The 18691-nt window shown below is 42.7% G+C and overlaps 1 protein-coding gene across 5 annotated transcripts in view; it reads right to left on the bottom strand.

The window, feature by feature from the left end:
- Window positions 1–18691, bottom strand: part of Ttll7 (tubulin tyrosine ligase like 7) — a 124339-nt gene that overhangs the window by 46280 nt on the left and 59368 nt on the right. For all 5 annotated transcript variants that reach the window (XM_076933356.1, XM_034500155.2, XM_076933354.1 and 2 more), the window contains 6 exons: window positions 17050–17144; window positions 11249–11396; window positions 10995–11068; window positions 9828–9963; window positions 6771–6857; window positions 1676–1877 (listed from right to left, as the gene is read on the bottom strand). In XM_076933356.1, the coding sequence (XP_076789471.1) occupies window positions 1676–1877; window positions 6771–6857; window positions 9828–9963; window positions 10995–11068; window positions 11249–11396; window positions 17050–17144 (742 nt within the window). The remainder of the gene's footprint in view (window positions 1–1675; window positions 1878–6770; window positions 6858–9827; window positions 9964–10994; window positions 11069–11248; window positions 11397–17049; window positions 17145–18691) is intronic.

Below are 18691 nucleotides of genomic sequence, written 5' to 3'. Positions count from 1 at the left end.
TGAGTAGATTAGGAAACGGTTGTGACTTCCACCTATAAATGATGTGAGAGAAAAAAGTGTTTTATGTTGTTTTGTGAGATTTTTAACAATATCCTAAGTCCACCATCTACACAAGAAAGTGTTACTCATGATCTAGATTTTGCCCTTGGTCATTAATTTATGGAGGATTTGTGGCTATGGGGCTTCTGGAGAGAGAATACAAAACAAAGTAAAACCCTGTTATAAACCCCCACCTAAAGATATAACAGTGAAATAAATATGTAATTGAACTAGGTTGACCTAAAATAAATTCCTGTTTAAATTCTGCATTCCACTTCACTATGCTACACTCTGATCTTGATTCTTTAATGTCTTGGTCTCAGAGCATAGAACAATCTCAGAGCTGGAAAACTCTCAGGATCCTTTTCCTTCTGATCCATAACCCGTATCAGTTCATGCTATTAAATAATAGCCACATTAGCTGACAGGCAAGGGATCTAAAACCCAGCAAAATTTGGACATAAAAATGTCAGCTTCCAAAATAAAAATCAAGCCATATTTATCCAGAGGCACCTTTACAAAATCTTTCAGAAAAGGAAGAGGAGTGTTAGAGCTATCGATCGCTGGTGCTTGGGAAGATCAATCAATAAGGTGGACTCCCTGCTAAATACAGGAACCTGCCATGACAGGAGCAGTGGGGGCATGTATCTTGATGGAATGTTTAGAAAAAAAACAAAAGGTTGTTTCTCTGAGTCCTTTTTATTAGTTCTTCGTTCCTTGGGTACTTTACTACAAGCCCCACAGGCCAGTTTTAAAACACATTACCAGGATCCACATATGCTAACCACTGCTGGAGATGAGCCCTGCAAAAGCTCCAGCCCTGTTCACTACACTGCTGAGCTGAAGAATCTGGTGGTCCCCTGAGACACTATGTGCTGTGCAAAAGGCCATGTGACACGGGTCTTAAGACAGTCCTAGTTCAGAGGTAGCAGCAAGAAGAGGGTTTTCGAGAAAAGTCTTGGAAAAAATGGGGATATTGGCTTGGATACTTAAGGGTGGGTGGCAAATCAGAGGTTGGATCATGGCCATTGGCATTGAAGGAAGGAAGGAAAGAAAGGAAAAGAGAGAGGATGAAGATGGCTGAAGGGGACGAGATGGAAGAAGCGTTTTGGTTGCTTTCCTAAATACCTGTGATGCAGCCAAAGTTCTGATTAAAATGCTGGCCCAGCATGAAAGCTACAGGGAGCAAAATGTCAACTACTTCCCAGTTCTGGGGCTCACAAACATATCAAGTCAAATGCCGGGAGAAAGGTTTAAAACTAAGTCATGGTACCAAACAAGGTAGGTGAGAGGTAGAAACTGAGTCAAACACGACGTGGGCTTAAAAGAGAACACATTCCACATAAAGCCTTATGGCACATCCACAAAGCCCACGCCACCACTTAACAAACACACTATGGGGCATGGAAGGAAGGGTCCTCAATTCAATCCACTTCCTCCTTGCAGAAGTTGAAAGGGGTTGAGGGATGGACCCAGCTCTGGCTAGGGAAAGACCGGGGAGAGAACACAGGTCTCCTCACACAGGACAATGCTTCTTTTGGCCCAAGGACTTTTTATTGAGTTCAAGAGTTTCAATTCTATAGTTCTTCCTCTACTAGTTCTTCCTCTAGCAACGTAGGAGGAGAGATTGACTTACTGGATTGTTGGATTAGCTTGCCGTGACCGGTGTGCTTAAGGCTATATGGGACTTGATCTAGTCTCTTCTGACACATCTCTTTTTCGCTCTCGTCCAGTTCTGAGTTGCTGCTGCTGCCGCTGCTGTCGTAGCTGCTGTCACTGCTCCCATAATACTTCTGCCTCTTCATGACCTCTGCACACTCCGGCATGCAGCACAGGGGCTGAAACAGAGGGACGGGTCTGATTAGAATCCCACCGCACACTCACTGTTTTTAAACCTCACCCCCACCCGCCCGTGTTCCCTCCTTGTTAGTGAAGATGGAGAACCCTCTCTACTGCTTGGTGCTTTTCAGCCAGTAGAGCACGCGCTAGCTGTGAGCCTGGCTTAGCATACTATGGCTCGGTCCTGATGAGGGCAAGGTTGTTTCTACATGACTGCAATAAACAATAGCAAGTTTCTGTGATTAAAATTAACAAAGTGGGAGGAGATGTTTAATATAAAAATATATAAATATCCTAAACACAATCAGCTTTCTTTACTCTGCCCAAGAGAGACTAGGCATCAAGCCTTACCCAATAAAAAGTGAGTGGGAGGTGGAGAGGGGAAAAGAGAGGCAAGCAGGACAAGAGGACTAAGAAAGCAGAAACAAGAGAATCGTTAGAACACCATGCACTCACTAACACACAGCCCAAGAACCTATTCACTCGGGTAACGTCCAGGAAGTGAAGCATTACTCATATGGCAAGTTCACTATTGATATTTATTCATCTATTTATTTTCCTTGGAATTGGACCCAGGGTGTGTGTGTGTGTGTGCGTGTGTGCGTGTGTGTGTGTGTGTGTGTGTGTGTGTGTGAATTATCCACTTTCTAAATTTGTTTCGGATGACTTGTGACCCTTCGTAGGAAATTTCTAACTTCAATGCAGTCTAACCACAGTGGAGCTGTCACAGTTTTTTGTTTTTTGTTTTTTTTTTTAATCATCAAGGTGACATCCTACAACGTGACATATGAAAATCACTGTGGTGTGAAGTTTTTGAAAGAGGGACAGAGTGCAGAAGAGAGACTCTGCACAGATCTGATGATCTATCGCGCCTTAGTATTACTCAGAGAACCAACCTGCTTCCACTCTTCATGATAGATGCTTCTAAAGACACCAGGCTGAGGGGCAAGGAGAGAGATGAGATGGCCTAACTTCAGAAAGAGAAAGTATACATAATGGAGAACCAGACAGCTCTGTAACTCAGTTGTTTTAAGGCTGCTTGTTACACACATAATACATCTCCTGTTCCTGCTGAGACAGAGTTCTGCAGTTGCATACTAGTGGCTTTGGCACACCATAATGAATTCCTTGGATGTCATAAGGAAAAAAAAAAACTTGGATGTTGGGAAAAAAACTGCCCCTCCAGTGTGACAGTGTAGGATAAGAATGGAGGGGGAGAGGAATTTCGAGAAGCATCTAGAATACAGGGCAAGCCAAAGAATGATGATGTTACAGTTACGGCTGTGTGTAGGATGAAATACAACCAAAATGGAAAAGGAAGTGAATAACCGGGTACCAACTTGCCTGTAAGCATATGCTCTCCTTCTGATGCTCTAATATTCACAGGGTACCAAAAATGTTCAAGTGGAAATGCACAGAAACATTTGCCAGCAACACAGTCGTCAAACACGTTGACAACCTTGACAAACATGAACTCTAGAGAAAAGATGTCTCTTCAGACGTTTAGCATACACAGAAGGAACACGGGCACGATCAGCCCTCCTTCCAGCAGCACAAAGCTTCAAGCTTTCCCAACGACCTTGACTATATAATTATTCAACCCTACTAAAAAACCATAGAGGAAGTGGGGCCACTGCAGCGCTGGGTCATGCAAACATGCAGGACTTTTTGACCAACACGCTGTTCAAACAATGAGTAAATTGGAGTCATGGCAATTTAAAATCCCAGGCGCGCTCCAAATGTATGACAGAATTTTGAAAGTGGCATGAAGTTATGACATGAACTGTGTGTGCTACATAATGTTATTTGTAGTTTTATTATGAAACAGGGCAGATACAAAAGTACATACAGGTATAGATAAAACAAGTGTGTACTTACCAACTTAAGAACCTTACTAATGCTTTGTGTAGCCCATTAGTATTCTTTAAATTCTCAAATATTGTTTACTATATATAGTAACATACTATATACAATACAGTATTATCCTATACAAAGATGATTTCACAAAAACATTTCAAATTATTCTTCAACTAATGAAGACCTTGGTAAAGTGCTTCAACATGAAGCACTGTCTCTCTGAAATGAGAGTTCTCTTTAGAAGTTTGGGTCCCTTTAGTCACCCTGATAAAACTTAAATAAATAAATTATAAATACACTTCTACATTAATTATGCTGATCTCGGCTACTTAGAAATTCTGCTGAAATTAACAAGTAAAGAATTGCCTGGTTCATTTCACTTCAACAAATACACCATTAACTTCTGCTTATGTAAAATGTTTACCATCAATGTTTATGTCCCCGGGCTGTCTCAAGTTGGTTTTGGCATACAGTGATGACTACTATGTAAAGCTTGGGAACTCTAGGGGTACAACCGGTTGGTGCAAGATACTTATAGGATAGGCAAAGCTTTAAAACTCCTCTAATGTTTCCCCCCAATGGAGCTATGATTCATAAGGGCATTTACTTTCTCAGATAATCTAAACGTATCTGTTTCACAGGAATGTTCAGCTTTCAGAATAATCTGTGGTACCAGAGGTCTCTACACAGGTATCCCTTTACTAGGATTACCTTGCATCATTTTTATTTTTTGCTCCTGAAACATGCCACAGACTTCCACACCTCCATCACACTCAGTCAACACAGAATCACAACTCCAAGGCTCTGCCTTGCATGTCCCTCCTCACCCGTGTGAGCAAGGATCATTTTGCAAATCTGCTTCCAGTGGAAATGCCTCAAGTCCAGAAGGCTGTCTTCAGGCAGCCTTCCTAATTTACATTCCATACTCACCACGTACACCTTGTTTTTTACTTAGGCCCCTCTTCAACTAGCCAATGAGAACATTTTGAACACACTAGACAATTTCTACAAATAGATTTGGGAAAGTGCGATGTACTAGACACTCTTAGGTGCTACAGATGAAAGATAAAAATGTACTTCTCACCTTAAAAGTACACACAACTTCACACAAATAATGACTTGTCACAACTGCTCTGAAACAGCATTACTCGTGGGGAAGAGGGGGCTGAGGGGAAGTTTAAGTAGACTTAAACTTAAGTCTACATGGAGGTGCAAGCCAGTTCACACGAAGTAGCCATGATGCAGGCTAGTTAGGGAGTCTCTAATCAGTCCTGCAATACATCAGTGTTTTTTCTTCTTCTTTGTTTTAGTGAATGGTTATTAAAGCATACCTGTATGTTTAATGTTTAATAAAGCATACCTGTATGTTTTAGTGAACAGGTGTTAAAGCATCAGAGCCTAACAAATAGTGAGTGTGTGTGGATGGAGAGATAGCTCAGCAAATGCTGAAACGTAAGAAGTACACACTGAGACGTGTGTCTATGATTTCTCAAATTCAACTTTGTGCTTCCCTGCTAGTGAGGAATATCTCACACATTAAACTGTGGAAGCAACATCACAGATGTTAAGTAAACATGCGCCTCTCTTCTAATTACATAACAGCGTCTCTTCCCTAAGAACTGGGTCTGTTTGTAAGAACACTCTGTCGGTGTCACTGTGTCAGCAAAGGAAAGGCTCTCAAGGAGTCTCTGCAGAGACTCCTGATGGCAACACTTATTACCACACAGTTAGTAATGGCTGTGCTGTGTCAACAACAGAGCCATGCACAAGGAAATGTGCTTCATGTACACAATAAAAATTTCCAGCCATTAAGAAGCCAAATGTTAAATGAATTAAGACAATCTCAGATAAATATTGTACATTTTCTCTTGGTTGTGGTTACTTCATTTTATACAGATACATAAAATCATGTACATAAATTTAATACGAAAATAAAAGTAAAAAAAAATGTTTAGGAAGACAGGGGAAGTTAATAGGAGAAACAGGCAAGAAAAGCGAGAACAGAATTACACTCAACTGAAATGGAAATTTCTGGTTTCCCAGGGGACTCAGTTATGTCATATGATGCTGAAGCAGACACAGGAGAGAGGATGTTTTGCTGAAGCAGACACGTGAAAGGACGGGTGATGATTAGAGCGAGTATAAATATAACCCCACGGACAGTGTGACGAAGCTCTTGCATTAGTTTGCCTTGATCCGCTTCACTAGTCTCTGCTGAAGACTGCCTTGAATTGGTTTGCCTTGTACAGTGTTGCTGATCTTTGCTTTTCGTGGCTTTGTAGAGAAAAACTCGGAAAAGAACTTCTCGTAAAATTCCAGGGGCTTCTTGCCACTCAGTGAAGCTTCTCTGTTTCTTCCAGATCGAACTGCCACTGCTGGTTCGTGTTTGGTGTTTTCTGAGTGAACTGGGCTGTCGCTGCTGATTCGTGTTTGGTGTTTTGATAGTGGGCTGGACTGCTGACAATGAAGATTGGAATAGCCCCCCCAAAGAACTATTTCTAAGCATGTCCACAACCCCCGTTTCCTATTAACCTGTCTTTTCCCTTACCTCTTGGGGGTGATGAGCTAGACGGGAGCTTAAAGCACCCTTATTAAAGTAGGTTGTGAAAACTCTAAGCCTGGGCTTAGCATGGAATGTGGACATTCACATTGTATGGACACCAAATGAACAGGAAGAAGGGCTCCCTATTGATGTACCTCTAATGTCACAATCCACCTTATCTATAATTCCACTTCTTTGTTAGTTATCTGGGACTATAATAAAAATCTGACATTGACCTTAGAATAGAGGTAGTCCTCCTAAGTCCAGCCTAACTGACTCTCTAGGCATTTGTTAGCACTTGGGAATGAACCAAAACGCTGAAGGAAGCTAATGAGACAAAGCTTGTGAGTGTGAGGTAACACCATTTGCCCGGTTTTGTCTTCACTGAACACAAAGTTCCTGAAGTTCCTATGAAAACGCATCCTAACCATTAAGGGAAATGCAGAACAGAGATCACTTGCTCTCATGACATGGACTTGGGGCGCCATCTCACCTTCGGTCCTCGGACCCGGGCGGTTTTCCCCATCAGCTTTTCATCGTCGATTTCGCACTGTTCCAGAAGATCCAGAAGATCTTCTTCCTTCAAAAATATGATTTAAATGGTGATCACTAAAAGTATAGAGACTTTTTACAAGGTCAGTAATCTCTACAAGTTGGTGTACGGTGGTTATTCTAGAACCTATGCAGTGGTGATTACTCAGATCAAAGAGAGAAATATTATAGGCAAAGGCTTCAAGAAACTTCACCAGAATCTGGAGATAAACATAATACACAGCTGAAGTATGTGTGCACTCATCATAAACAAGCATGTCCTTCCCAGCATACTACTAAAATCTCAGAATACCCGACCTTAATAAATCAGCTCGCTGGACACTAAGACATGTAAAGCTCATGCGTGTCTTTCAGACTTTGTCCCAATTAATCGTTCCTATAGTGATTAGTACAAGTTAATATTAAAATATGACACAGAATATGAGAACTGGCCAAAAACTTTATTTAGAAAGAATTTAATGTTAGAAATTTGTTTAATGGGTACCACTTAATGAAGCTGCTTAGCAATATTAATTATTGCAAGAATATTTTTACAGCCTTAGGAAATATTTTAATTCAATGCCCATCACCAGTAGAGGAAATCTCTAAGTATCCCAATAACATTCTTTTATGGGCCTCTGAATTGATTTTGAAATCAAAGGAAAAACTATAAAACCATCCATCAACATTGGAAGTTGAGCAAACCTGCACAGCTGTACTGAGGAGCATAACCAACCACCGTGTTTTGTGTCCCGGACCTCATCACTGACAAAACTATGTTCACATAGTGTGATTTCTACTTCAAAATCTTAAAGTTTATTGAAGAAACCAGGAGTCACAGCTCACAGTAGAAATGCATTTTAATCTAGGAAAGCATAGGTGTAAAAATGCCAGAAGCCTCTGGCTTTGATCCTACACTGGATTATACGAACAGCATCGTTAGAAACTCAAAACTAATCTCAAGGAGTCTAATTTTAGTCAGAAGAAGAATCAGACCAAACAATATTTTCATCCTAAAAGCTCCAGAAGAAGTAAATAGCCATATATTTTACAAGAGAAAGCTACAAGGAACAAAGTGCAAAGGAGTCCAGTTCTCCAGAAAGAGATAGGTTCTTCCCTAGAGAGCAGAGAAGAGTGGTCACTTTCCACTCTGTCAAACCTGGGCAAAGATGGGCGGAGACAAAGCCATTATAGATGAGTTCTGCTGAGTTAAGACTGTCACCTTGAGATATTATCAGGATGATACTTTAAGAGAGCCAGCTAGCTTGTGTGTCGAGAGCATGCACAAAAATAGAGGCGTTCAGCCAGCTCCCAGGTGTTTCCCAGGTGTGCCAACACCTTAGCTAATCACCTAGACATGTGACTGAGGCCACCCTGACATTCTATCCCCAGCTAAATGCAAACATGTCCACCCAACACAATTTACTGCAAAGTCAGATCAGCCCAGAGAACCACTCAGCTTGTTTCCTGTCAGGGCCACACAATAAGCAAATAAACACAGAGATTTGTTATACTGTAATAGAGAATAAATAGACCCTGCGCAAGGACAAAGGGGGAGGGAAGGCAGAAAGGTGGTGAGGAGAATGGACAGAAGAGGAGAAAGAAAAATGAGAGAAGAGGGAAGAGGGGAGATGAGGAGGACACAGAGGAATATAGATGGAACAGGAAGATGGAAGAAAAACTTGAGGTGTGCACTTTTGTGTAAGATTTCCAAGACAGGGCCTTGCTCTGGAGCCCAGACTGCTCTTCAACTCATTAGGCCATCCAGGCAGTCCTTCTGTCTCACTCTCTCAACTGCTTCTAAGGCATGCCTCTGCTCCCACACTCAAATGAGGGAAGGAATCTTAATTGCTCTTATTTTCCAAGTCTATGTAGCATCAAGAAAAACTATTGCAGTGTTAGCTATAATTAAAGGGAGAATGTCACAAGCCCTGGACTGCCTCAATGGCTTTATCTATCAAGTTTCATACACAAATTTCTGTTAGAAGGCATTTTGTTATAATATAATGAAATTACAACACAGTATCAGAATTATCTGCCTGAAGTGTGTCCTGTTATTCACCTTATTGATGAAGTCACTTGGTTAGCTCTGAAATGTGACCACCTCTTAAGAAGAAAAGCAACAAAAATATCATAAAGGTAAATGTTTCTATATGTAAATCTCAGCTGGCATCCACCGAGAGCGTGTATATGTGTGTGTGTGTGTGTGTGTGTGTGTGTGTGTGTGTGTGCATACAGAAGTATGTGTATATGTGTATTTTTGTGAATGCACTGGTATATATATATATATATATATATATATATATATATATATGCATGCTTGTGTGTGTACATGTGTATATGCATGTGTGTATGGTATGTTTGTGTATCTCTGTATGCATACATGTATGCACATGTGTATATATGCATGTGTCTATGTGCATGTGTGTAGGTCTATGTGTGTATGTCTGTGCACATGCATATGTGTATATTTGTGTGTATATCTGTATATATGCCTGCATGCATGATTACGTGTACATGTATGTATGTGCATGTGTGTATGTCTATTCACATGCATGTGTGTGCATATGTGTGTATGTGCATATGTCTATTTACATGCATAGTGTACATATGTGTGTATGTGCATGTATATATGTTTGTGTGTATGTCTGTATGCACATATCTGTGTGCATGTTTGTATTTGTGTGTTTGTGTGTACAGAAATCAGTGAAGGTTCTATATCTACCACTCTGCCTTATTCCGTTGAGACAGGGTCTCTCCCTGAACCTGAGCCAGGCTGGCATCTGGCAATGCCCAGGGATCTTCCTGTCTGTGCCCCATAAAGCACTGGGGTTACAGAAGTGTGCACGCTTACAACCAGCTTTGTACTTGGGTGTACAGGATTTGGAATCAGGGCTTCATGCTTAGCCAGGAAGCTAAGCCATATCCACTGAACCATATCCTCGGCTTAAGATGGGTCCTTTACTAAGGACACAGTGTTGGCTCGCCCCTGTCTCTCCACCACCACTCATCCTCTCACCCGCATCTTTTTCAGAGGATTGTTCAGTTCTCGCTGGAATGAAGCTGCTCTTCCTGAAAGGAAGGTCTGGAAGGCGACAGCCAGCAAACCTTCATACTTCTCAAGCAGTGCTTTATCTTCAGGAGGATAAATTCTCCTACAAAAAAAAAAAAAAAAAAAAAAAAGAAAGAAAGAAAAGAAAAAAGAAAAAAAAAAAGGAAATCAGAGAAAAACCCATTTACTTACAAGAATCTAACACAATTCAGTAGTTAAGATCACCAATTTAAAAAACCGTTGCCCCCTCCCTGCTCTGGGCCAAGTAGGTGCTAGAAACAGACATGGATGCGTAAGGGGGAGTCTCAAGTGTCCATCTGGTTCACCAGTGAACATTTATGTAGGGAAGTTCCACTCAAGTGTTTAAAAAATGGTGTTTGGACAAGTTGGTGAGTTACTGAGCTTTGAGAGAAAGTGTCCTGGGAGCCGGGGGAATGCAGAAGGTATGTCAGGTTGCAGGCACTCATCTGAACGGTCTTTTGGGCTGAGGAAATGAAAATAGAGTGGAAGTAGAATGGGAAAGTATCTTCACCTCTCCTCGCTGCTATGGAGATGTTGATGCCAGGAAAGAATGTCTACCAGAAAGGGTAAGAAAATCTGAGTCCCTCCCCCACCATTTGCTAAATCCTCATGTGGCAATGTCAGACCAAGAAGAGGGACCACCTTTCCAAGGATATTAAGGGGTCCCTTTCTTTCCTTTCAAGGAGTATTTTGTGAAGATGGCCCACACCCTCTCTCCCATCTCCACCCAGACCCTTCAAATAATTTGTTATTTTGCCTAGTTGTTAAGTACAGCAGTAACAAGAAACTGCCAGAAAGAGTACTAGAAGTATGTGACTTTTTCTTTTCTTAAAATACTACAGAGTGACCAAGGACAGTCACAGAAAAGGTTGGTTATAAATCTCCCTAAGCAGAGAAGAAGCTGGGCCAGCCAACAGGAGCTCTCGCAAGCCAGAGCCATCAACCTATAGACACGCTTTCATGTCCTGAAACATAGTGAGTGAGAAGGTGTTTCTAATGAAGAAGGCACAGCACTTAAAATAGGCCAAAAAGGCTAGAACAAAGCACCACCTCTTTGGTCTCAGGAAAACAGAACAACAACAATAACAACAACAACCCGGCAGCAGCGTCTACCTGTAATTCCCCATATGTCGGTTTTCATGTTCTTCCTGCGAAATCTGCTTTCGTACTTGAACGAGTCTCTCTTTCTAAAAGTGAGCAGATTTTTATAAACATTACGCTAAGTCACGCAGTTGAAACTGTAAAGTAGTTGTTAAAATATTCACACCAGGCTTCGGTGTGGCTCAGTGGCAGAGCACGTGTTCACTATGCACCACAGCACAAGTCAGAATAAAAATAAACCAAAACACCAAGCCCAGGGCCCATACCAACTCTTCTTTCCGCCTCTCCAGCTGGTGCCTCTGCTGTTCCCAGTCGGAGGAACCTGGCGAAAGCCTTCTTACTGGGTTTTGACCATACAGCCTCCTCTGAGCCTCCGCTTTTTGTTTGGCCAAGTTTTTCCTTTTATCGCTGGTTCTGAAATGCAAAACACAAGACCATAACTCTCACATCAGAAAACTTCTGGTGGGTCCTTCTGAGAAGGACCTGCAGATGGGGAAGCTCGCTGAACCAGGAATAGAACGGTTAAGTTTATACCTTCACATACATCGTGTCCACCTAACCACAGTAAGGGGACTCTGTATGGAAGCGTAGTGGCTATTCCTGGTTGTCAGCTTGACTACATCTGGAATGAACCACAATCCACAATTGAAAAGCTCACCTTCAATCCAGAACTTGAGGCTGGAAGACACAAGTTTCTGACCTGGATCTTGGCATGGAGATCTTGAGGCATAATGGCTAGGAATCCCAGGAGTGTAAGACAAGGGGATCTCTGAGTTCAAAGTCATCTGGGACAAAGCAAGTTCCAGATCCAGGCATGGTGACACACACCTTTAATCTGGGCCACGCCTTCTGCTGGAGACTTACGTAAAGACACTGGAAGAAGAAAGACTCACTCTTCTTCTACTGCTTGCCATTTGGGACTGAGTAACTGCCAGATCCTTGGACTTCCATTCAGCTGACCATTGTTGGGGGGTTGGACTACAGTCATCATAACAAATCCCCTCACTATATAGTGACTACCCATAAGTTCTGTGACTCCAGAGAACCCTGCCTAATACAGGAAGGTAGTGCTTTAGAAAATAACAAGACATATGGAAATCCTGTCTGTCTTATAGAGTCCAAGGCCCCTGGTTTCATAGTTCATCCTAGAAACGCACCATCTATAGTCTTTGGTGACTTAAATGCTGAATCTGTCTCCCTCTCTTAAACTAAAGCAACGCTGAAGTGTTTTGTCCCCTGCACCTCGAGACTTAATCTAGGTAATTGACAAATGGGTCTCTCTTCCTTTGACCAATCTGTTTTCTTTACTCTCGGCCACACTGAGAACTCTTTAATGCACTTCCAGACAGGTCTCAAACCCTAGAACGTGTCATCATTTGAAAACTGACTCCACATCCTTCCCCTTGTTTTGCTCAATGGTGAGCACTTAACAACAACTCTTCAGTGTGAAGATCCGAAGCCCTGCTCTGGGACATTTGCCTCTGCACCTTTCCCTTCTCTCCCGTCCCTCCCATGTGGAGCCAGACTAAATCTGAGATCTTTCTTGGCCACCAGAATCAAGGAGAAATTGAAAAGCAAACTAAATTCTGCCCTCAGCCACAAAGACAAAACAGAACAAAGCCAACCAGAGCCCTCACCCCTAATCCTAGACACGGTCACGGCTTCTGCTGACGGTTCTCTGACACGGATGCCAATCAAAGGGGAAAGACTGGATGCTATCTGCTCAGCTCGAAGAAGGAAGAGTTGTGTAAGATACAGCGGGTCCCTCTGAATTCATTAAAGATTGCCTTTCCAAAGCAAACAATTTGGGAAAAGGACAGATGTAAAGTGAGGGACAAGACAGATTTCTGATGTTAGTGACTAGAGACCAAGAAGATTTCTGTTCCAGTGATGATTGTGAGTCCGGCTGAGTGGGCTCAGTGGAAAGAAAATTCCGGGGCTGGGATAGGTATTCATCGTCGTCATCACCATCATTATGTTTAAGATTCCAGTTTTTCCTAAAACGATCACTTGTACATAGCAGAGACAAAAGGAAAAATAAGAGAGAAGAATAAAGAGGGGAGGTTGGTGGGGAAGAGCAAAGGGAGAAGGGACCTTTTTGGTTTTCTTTTTAGTAATGTGGCCTTTTATTAGGAAAAAAAAAAAAAAAAAAAAAAAAAAAAAGCCCAGAACCAAGCAGTGAAGTCCTGCCAACAGAAGCCCCGAAGCATCAGAATTTCTGTGTTAAATACCCTGCTGGAGTGAGAGGAGAGGAACAGTCTGCAAGGAAACGACTCTGCACAGTTCAGCCAAGTGGGCACAGGTGGTGTCTCCTGGCTTCTGTTTGTCTTATAAATAATAGCGCTGCTGTAGGAGACTTAAGGGAAAGCTTGGAATGTCTCTCTCCCTTCCGCTCCCATCAGAATTGCAAACAAATCCGTTTTCTTTTCCTAACTCTTACTGCAGGTTGAATCAGCAGACTCGACAAGCAAGGGACCCTGGGTTCTACTACAGCACTAAGGTTCCAAGTCAGGTCACACCAGCCAGCGCTGCATGCACACCTGTGTGGACAGAGCTAAGGTGAGAGTGGGATTTCAGTCAGGATAGTCTTTCTGCTGACCCTGCCATGGGAGAGGAGCATGAAGGCCTAAGTTGCAGCCTTGGATATGGATGGCAATGTTCAGTTGATTCATCACAAAGAAAGAAGGGGAAGAGGACTGCACCCCACCACTATGACTGTCACAGGAATGGTGGCCCTTAGCAGAGGACGGAGCAATGGCACACTTTCTATCTTCACCACAGTGCACACACAGTGTCCTGTGAGTCCAGCCAGGGACTGCTCCCTTGTCTCGTGTGTGCCATTCACTGACAGCACTGGGGTACCTGAAGTCCTGGACTGAGACTGCTCTGTTACCGGGTGTCTTAGTCACATTGAACGTGTGGCCCTTCAGGTTACATAAGGAGAGCGTACCTGTTTGTTATAATAGTGAACGGTATATAAAAAGCACTTCATTAACTCCAGGTAAAATAGGCTTTTTCAATGTCTGGTAAATAACAATGGTTATACTTAACATTTGTGGGCTGGAGGTATCCATGATTACCAGCAGAGGGGAGGAGGAAATGACCCAAGATAAATATGGCTGAAGGAAAAAAACTGAATTCTGTTCATACTTAAGTTAAATATGGGATACATCATCCACCCATTCATTCACTTCCCTGTTGATTTAGTGCATGTTTGTAATCGCAGGCTAGGCAAAAAAATTAATTGATTGATTAATTTTAAAAATGCAGCATTCACTATCAACAGCATTCACCATCAGCAGACGATGATAAAAAATAAAAAATGCAGGCTCTGGGCTCCAGACAGGCCCCAGCCGACAGAATGCATTTCAGTCTGTATGTCACTTCCTATGTACACGGTTCATGAACTCTGGGGTCACAGACACAAGAATAAGTGAAACTGGCACAGAGGAAAGAGAAATGGGACACAGCACGGAGATGGGAAGCAAGGAACAGGGAGTGGAAGGGCAGAACATGAAGAGCCAAACTCAGGGATCGTGGCCAAGTGTCAGAGAGGCACAGAGGACCAGTGCCTGGGCCGGCAGCAGACTATTAAATGCACAGACCTGTAGCCCGTAAACTAGTCCTAAGTGAAAAACAAGCATCTCATTTAACCTAATCCAATTCACAAATATTCCAGACCTGGGGGCTCAGGGGACTGTAGTTGTCTTCTCTGGATTCAGTCTTTCCGACTGTGGTAGAAGACTCCCAGAAGATAAAACCTTTATGGGAGAACTTGAGCAGAACACAGCTCGGTCTTTGGTCTTCTCTGATTGCAGGAGAAGGAGTTCCTTATTTGTTCTCATTTGCTCCACACACGGGGCCTAAGCAGGGCTCATAAACACCGTTTTCTCTGAAGATCACAAGCCTCGTGCTTCAAAATAGTGTGTGAATCTGGACTCAGACAAATGAGTCCTGATGCCCTCTGCCTGAGCTTCTACATTCACAGGCCTTGGGGTAGAGCTTCCTGGGCTACAGGCTCTTCTGAATGTCCTTAAGATGAAAGCACACAGGTTTAAGAGTGGACTTAGAGATAGAGATGGAGGCGTGCCATAAAGAGACGATCATAATAAAATGTGCGGAAGCTCTAACTGCGAGGAGCATGCGTCAAATTAGAAGTTAACCAGGCCCAGGAGAGACAGCACAGAACAGAGCAGAAAGGAAGAAATGACATGACACACCGTGCACAATGCAGACTCTGAAAGGGATGGAAGATTAACTCTGGTCAAAATAAAGATTGTTACAGTAGAGGATGCTCTGTGAGTTACAGACAGCAAGGAAAAGCACCTGCTTCCTGTAGGGAACGGACGAACCGTGAGCAAGAGTGGGCAGGAGATATGCGGGAAATAATGAGATAACTGTCAATCTAGCACAGCCTGGAGAAAATACGGAAGTATTAAGATACAGGAGCTACATATATATAGCCATGTTACAGAAGCCTAGCCATGGTGCTTAGCAATAAAACCCTGTTTGAGTTCCTAAGAAGAAAGACAAATACTGAAAGAGAAAAGCTTCTGGTAATTGGGCAGGAAAACAGAGCAGCCTGGAGTCATACAGCAGTTCTGCCCATATAAAAATTAAGTCTGTAATACTAAGTGCAAGGCAAGAAGTCCCTGCTGTTCCTGACTTAAGTCACTATGGCATGCTCAGCACAAAACCAGCTCAGAAACACACGTGCTGCGTGCTGTGGTGCCCTCCACGGGAGAGGGAAGGCAGGTGTGCAACACACACGTGCTCTAAGTATTGAAACCTGTGTTGCGTCCTGGGGAGAACAGGAAGGTACACATGGAAAGAGTTCCACACTCCAAGCTTTAGAGATCCCTTGCCCTTTGCATTATCTGACCTCTAAAATTACCAGGAATATCCAGATATAATTTCTGAATCAGTATCATCATTTGTAAATCTAAAGGTGCACCAGGGATATCCATAAGTTGAACATGAGGCACTGTTATAGTGTTAAAAAAAAAAAAAAAAAAAAAAAAAAAAAAAAAAAAAAAAAAAAAAAAACTTCATGTAAAAAGTATAGCTGGCCTGGGTAAAATGCAGACACATGCACCTTCTGCCCAGCAACAGAAGCCATGTGCCATGTCCAGCCAGGCTTCGTGTCCTTTCTCATCTTGCTTTCCTAGACAAAACCAGATCTCAACAGCAATTGCTAAATGCTTGCAAGTATTTTAAATAAAAGAATTCCTTAATGTATCCCATAACCCTCTGAGAGGTCTTGATTGAGGATAAAAATAAGCCGGGCATAAAATCCCTGGTCAATTGCCAGGACCCTGGAGCCTGGCGCTGTGAGCTGTGTTTCTCACGGCATAAGTCAGGCACATAGCACAGAGCAGCTAAGTTAAATATCGCTTCCCCCACCCCCCCTCTCTCTCTTCTTTTTCCCTTCATGACACAGGTTTGCTGTATGTATCCAAGGCTGGTTTCAAACCCACAATCCCCCTGCATCCCCTAATCAATCCCTTTCATAATGAGTCAAAGCCCTTTCCTGCATGATGGCATTTCGAATCCCTGACTCCATGGCTCTGTGCAGTTCAAGCATCTCACCCTTCAAGCCTTTCTTCCAACTCTGTCTGCCATTTCACTGAACAATGATGTCTTTTCTTTGTGTACGGAAACCAGACAGAGACGAAAGACCCATGAAGGTAAGAATCCATGTTTAAGATTTCCTGAGTGGCTCTGGTGCTTAACTTTCCTTTAAGGAAAAGTCAGAGGGTCTCCTACCACACCAACATGAAGCCAACTTTGTACTTTATGGTAAATTGTGATTTGATGGAGTTAAGGCAGGCGCATAGGACTGTATGGGGCAGCAAAGACAGTGGGCACAGGGAAATGAAAAGTGTCTTAAAACGACGTGGGTTTGCACAATGGAACGAAGAAAGCCGAAGTGAAAAATACAAAATATAAGAGATTTATAATGCAAAGCCAGTTTCACATGTAAGTGCCAAAAGTGGGGAGCCCCAGCAAGTGGGGGAAGGGTTCACCTGATGTGTGCGGGACCTCAGTGAGTATAAGAAAGGCTCACCTGATGTTCAGCAGCTTCAGTGCATTTAGCAGAACCCCCCTCTTAACATCATAATCTATTTTCTGATCAGTTCCGAAGCTTGGGGCTCGATTAATCTGAAATTTACAGAGAAAACAAAGAGTTTGGTTGAATGTTGGAGATCGATGTGTAATCTAGTCATGTTTCTTAACTGCATGTGTGATATCCAGTCATGAGTCTCTGAGCTCTACGTGGAAGATGCTCTGGATCTCACCGCCACACCTGGTTTTCTATTACCCTAGAGCAGAGGATACAGAAAACCATCTGCAAGAACCTACTTTCCCACTCACAAGCTCAGTCTTAATTGCCACCATTACCTGACCACTCTCTTCAACCACTGACCCATCCATCCATCAAGCCTTCGGCAAGTTAAATGCAACTTAGCTTCAAAGTTGGGAAGATATTACCAACATAGTAACCGCTACATGTATGTTTGCTTAGCACCCAGGAAGCACCAGCTCCCTCTGCGCACCACCCAAGATCTTCCTGGTGAATTCTATTGCTTCCTAAAATACAAATTTGCTTTCTCTCTACCTAGCCCGGTAGTGATTCACTACCCTTCATTTCTGCAAGGATTGATTCAATCACTCTGAAACCATTCCTAACAACAGACCGGACACAATTTTCCATCCTGAAAAATGTTGGCAATGCTTGGAAATTTCACCAGTCATTGATTGCCCTGATTCTATGTAGCTAGATGGTCTCCTCCTCAGACCCGCACTCCACTTTACGCCACATGGTGGCGCCAGAAGGTCTTTAACACCGCCGCTGAGCCCCACAGCATTGTCAGTTGGCAGCAAAAGAGCTAGCTCTCAAACTGTACATTTAAAAATCTGAACATGCCAAATATTCACCACTCACAGCAATGCTTCAGGGTTTTTGTTATTAATGACTCTGAGCTAAGTAAGGTATAAACAATGAAGAATAAAGAATAAAAGGTATGTTTATTGGGAGGTTTTAAAAAAAAAAATACAGAATCCAACTGTTCAGTAAGCTGTAACGTAGCAAGCTAATGAAAACCTCCTATGAGTAAATGCCTTTTACAAAGGTCACTTCGCATTTTATAAAGTTCTTATTCCCAGAAATGCTTTCATTCCATCCTTGAGAAACATAAGAGTGCCTTCGCTTTTCCACCCATCAAGGACAAATGACCAGGACAGGAACAGAGGAAAAGACAGCAGCTGGCAGGGAACGAGTCCTGGGGTCAATGTGTTCAATCTCGGTAACAAGATTCCAGGTCTTCCTAAGACACAGAGAGTCAAGGACTCTCCCATCCAGGAACGGCAGACGCAAAGGAGCCATGACTCAGCTCTTATTTCCAGGACGAAGCTGAACTAAAATTCTAGTTAGCAGAAAAATGAACGTCCTTGGACATACAACACAGGCTATTTGCCCAGAATATATGAACACACTCTTCTGTTTCTCCCCCTCACTCCAATTCAAAATGTGCACTTAAGCCTTCAAAGTACAGTTCGAATCATGATCTCACACTGCACTCATTCAGGTTGCTTACAAAAACCTGGAGACTGGTGATACAATTTCTTACGTCAAACAGCTGACCTAAAAGAGGGACCAAAAGGCCATGGCTGATTCTAGCTTCTGTGGCAGCAGGTTCCTTAAAATG

This window comes from Arvicanthis niloticus, chromosome 4 (assembly GCF_011762505.2).
Source record: "Arvicanthis niloticus isolate mArvNil1 chromosome 4, mArvNil1.pat.X, whole genome shotgun sequence".
Classification (NCBI taxonomy): Eukaryota; Metazoa; Chordata; class Mammalia; order Rodentia; family Muridae; genus Arvicanthis; species Arvicanthis niloticus.
This window is presented reverse-complemented; position numbering and strand designations above follow the sequence as displayed.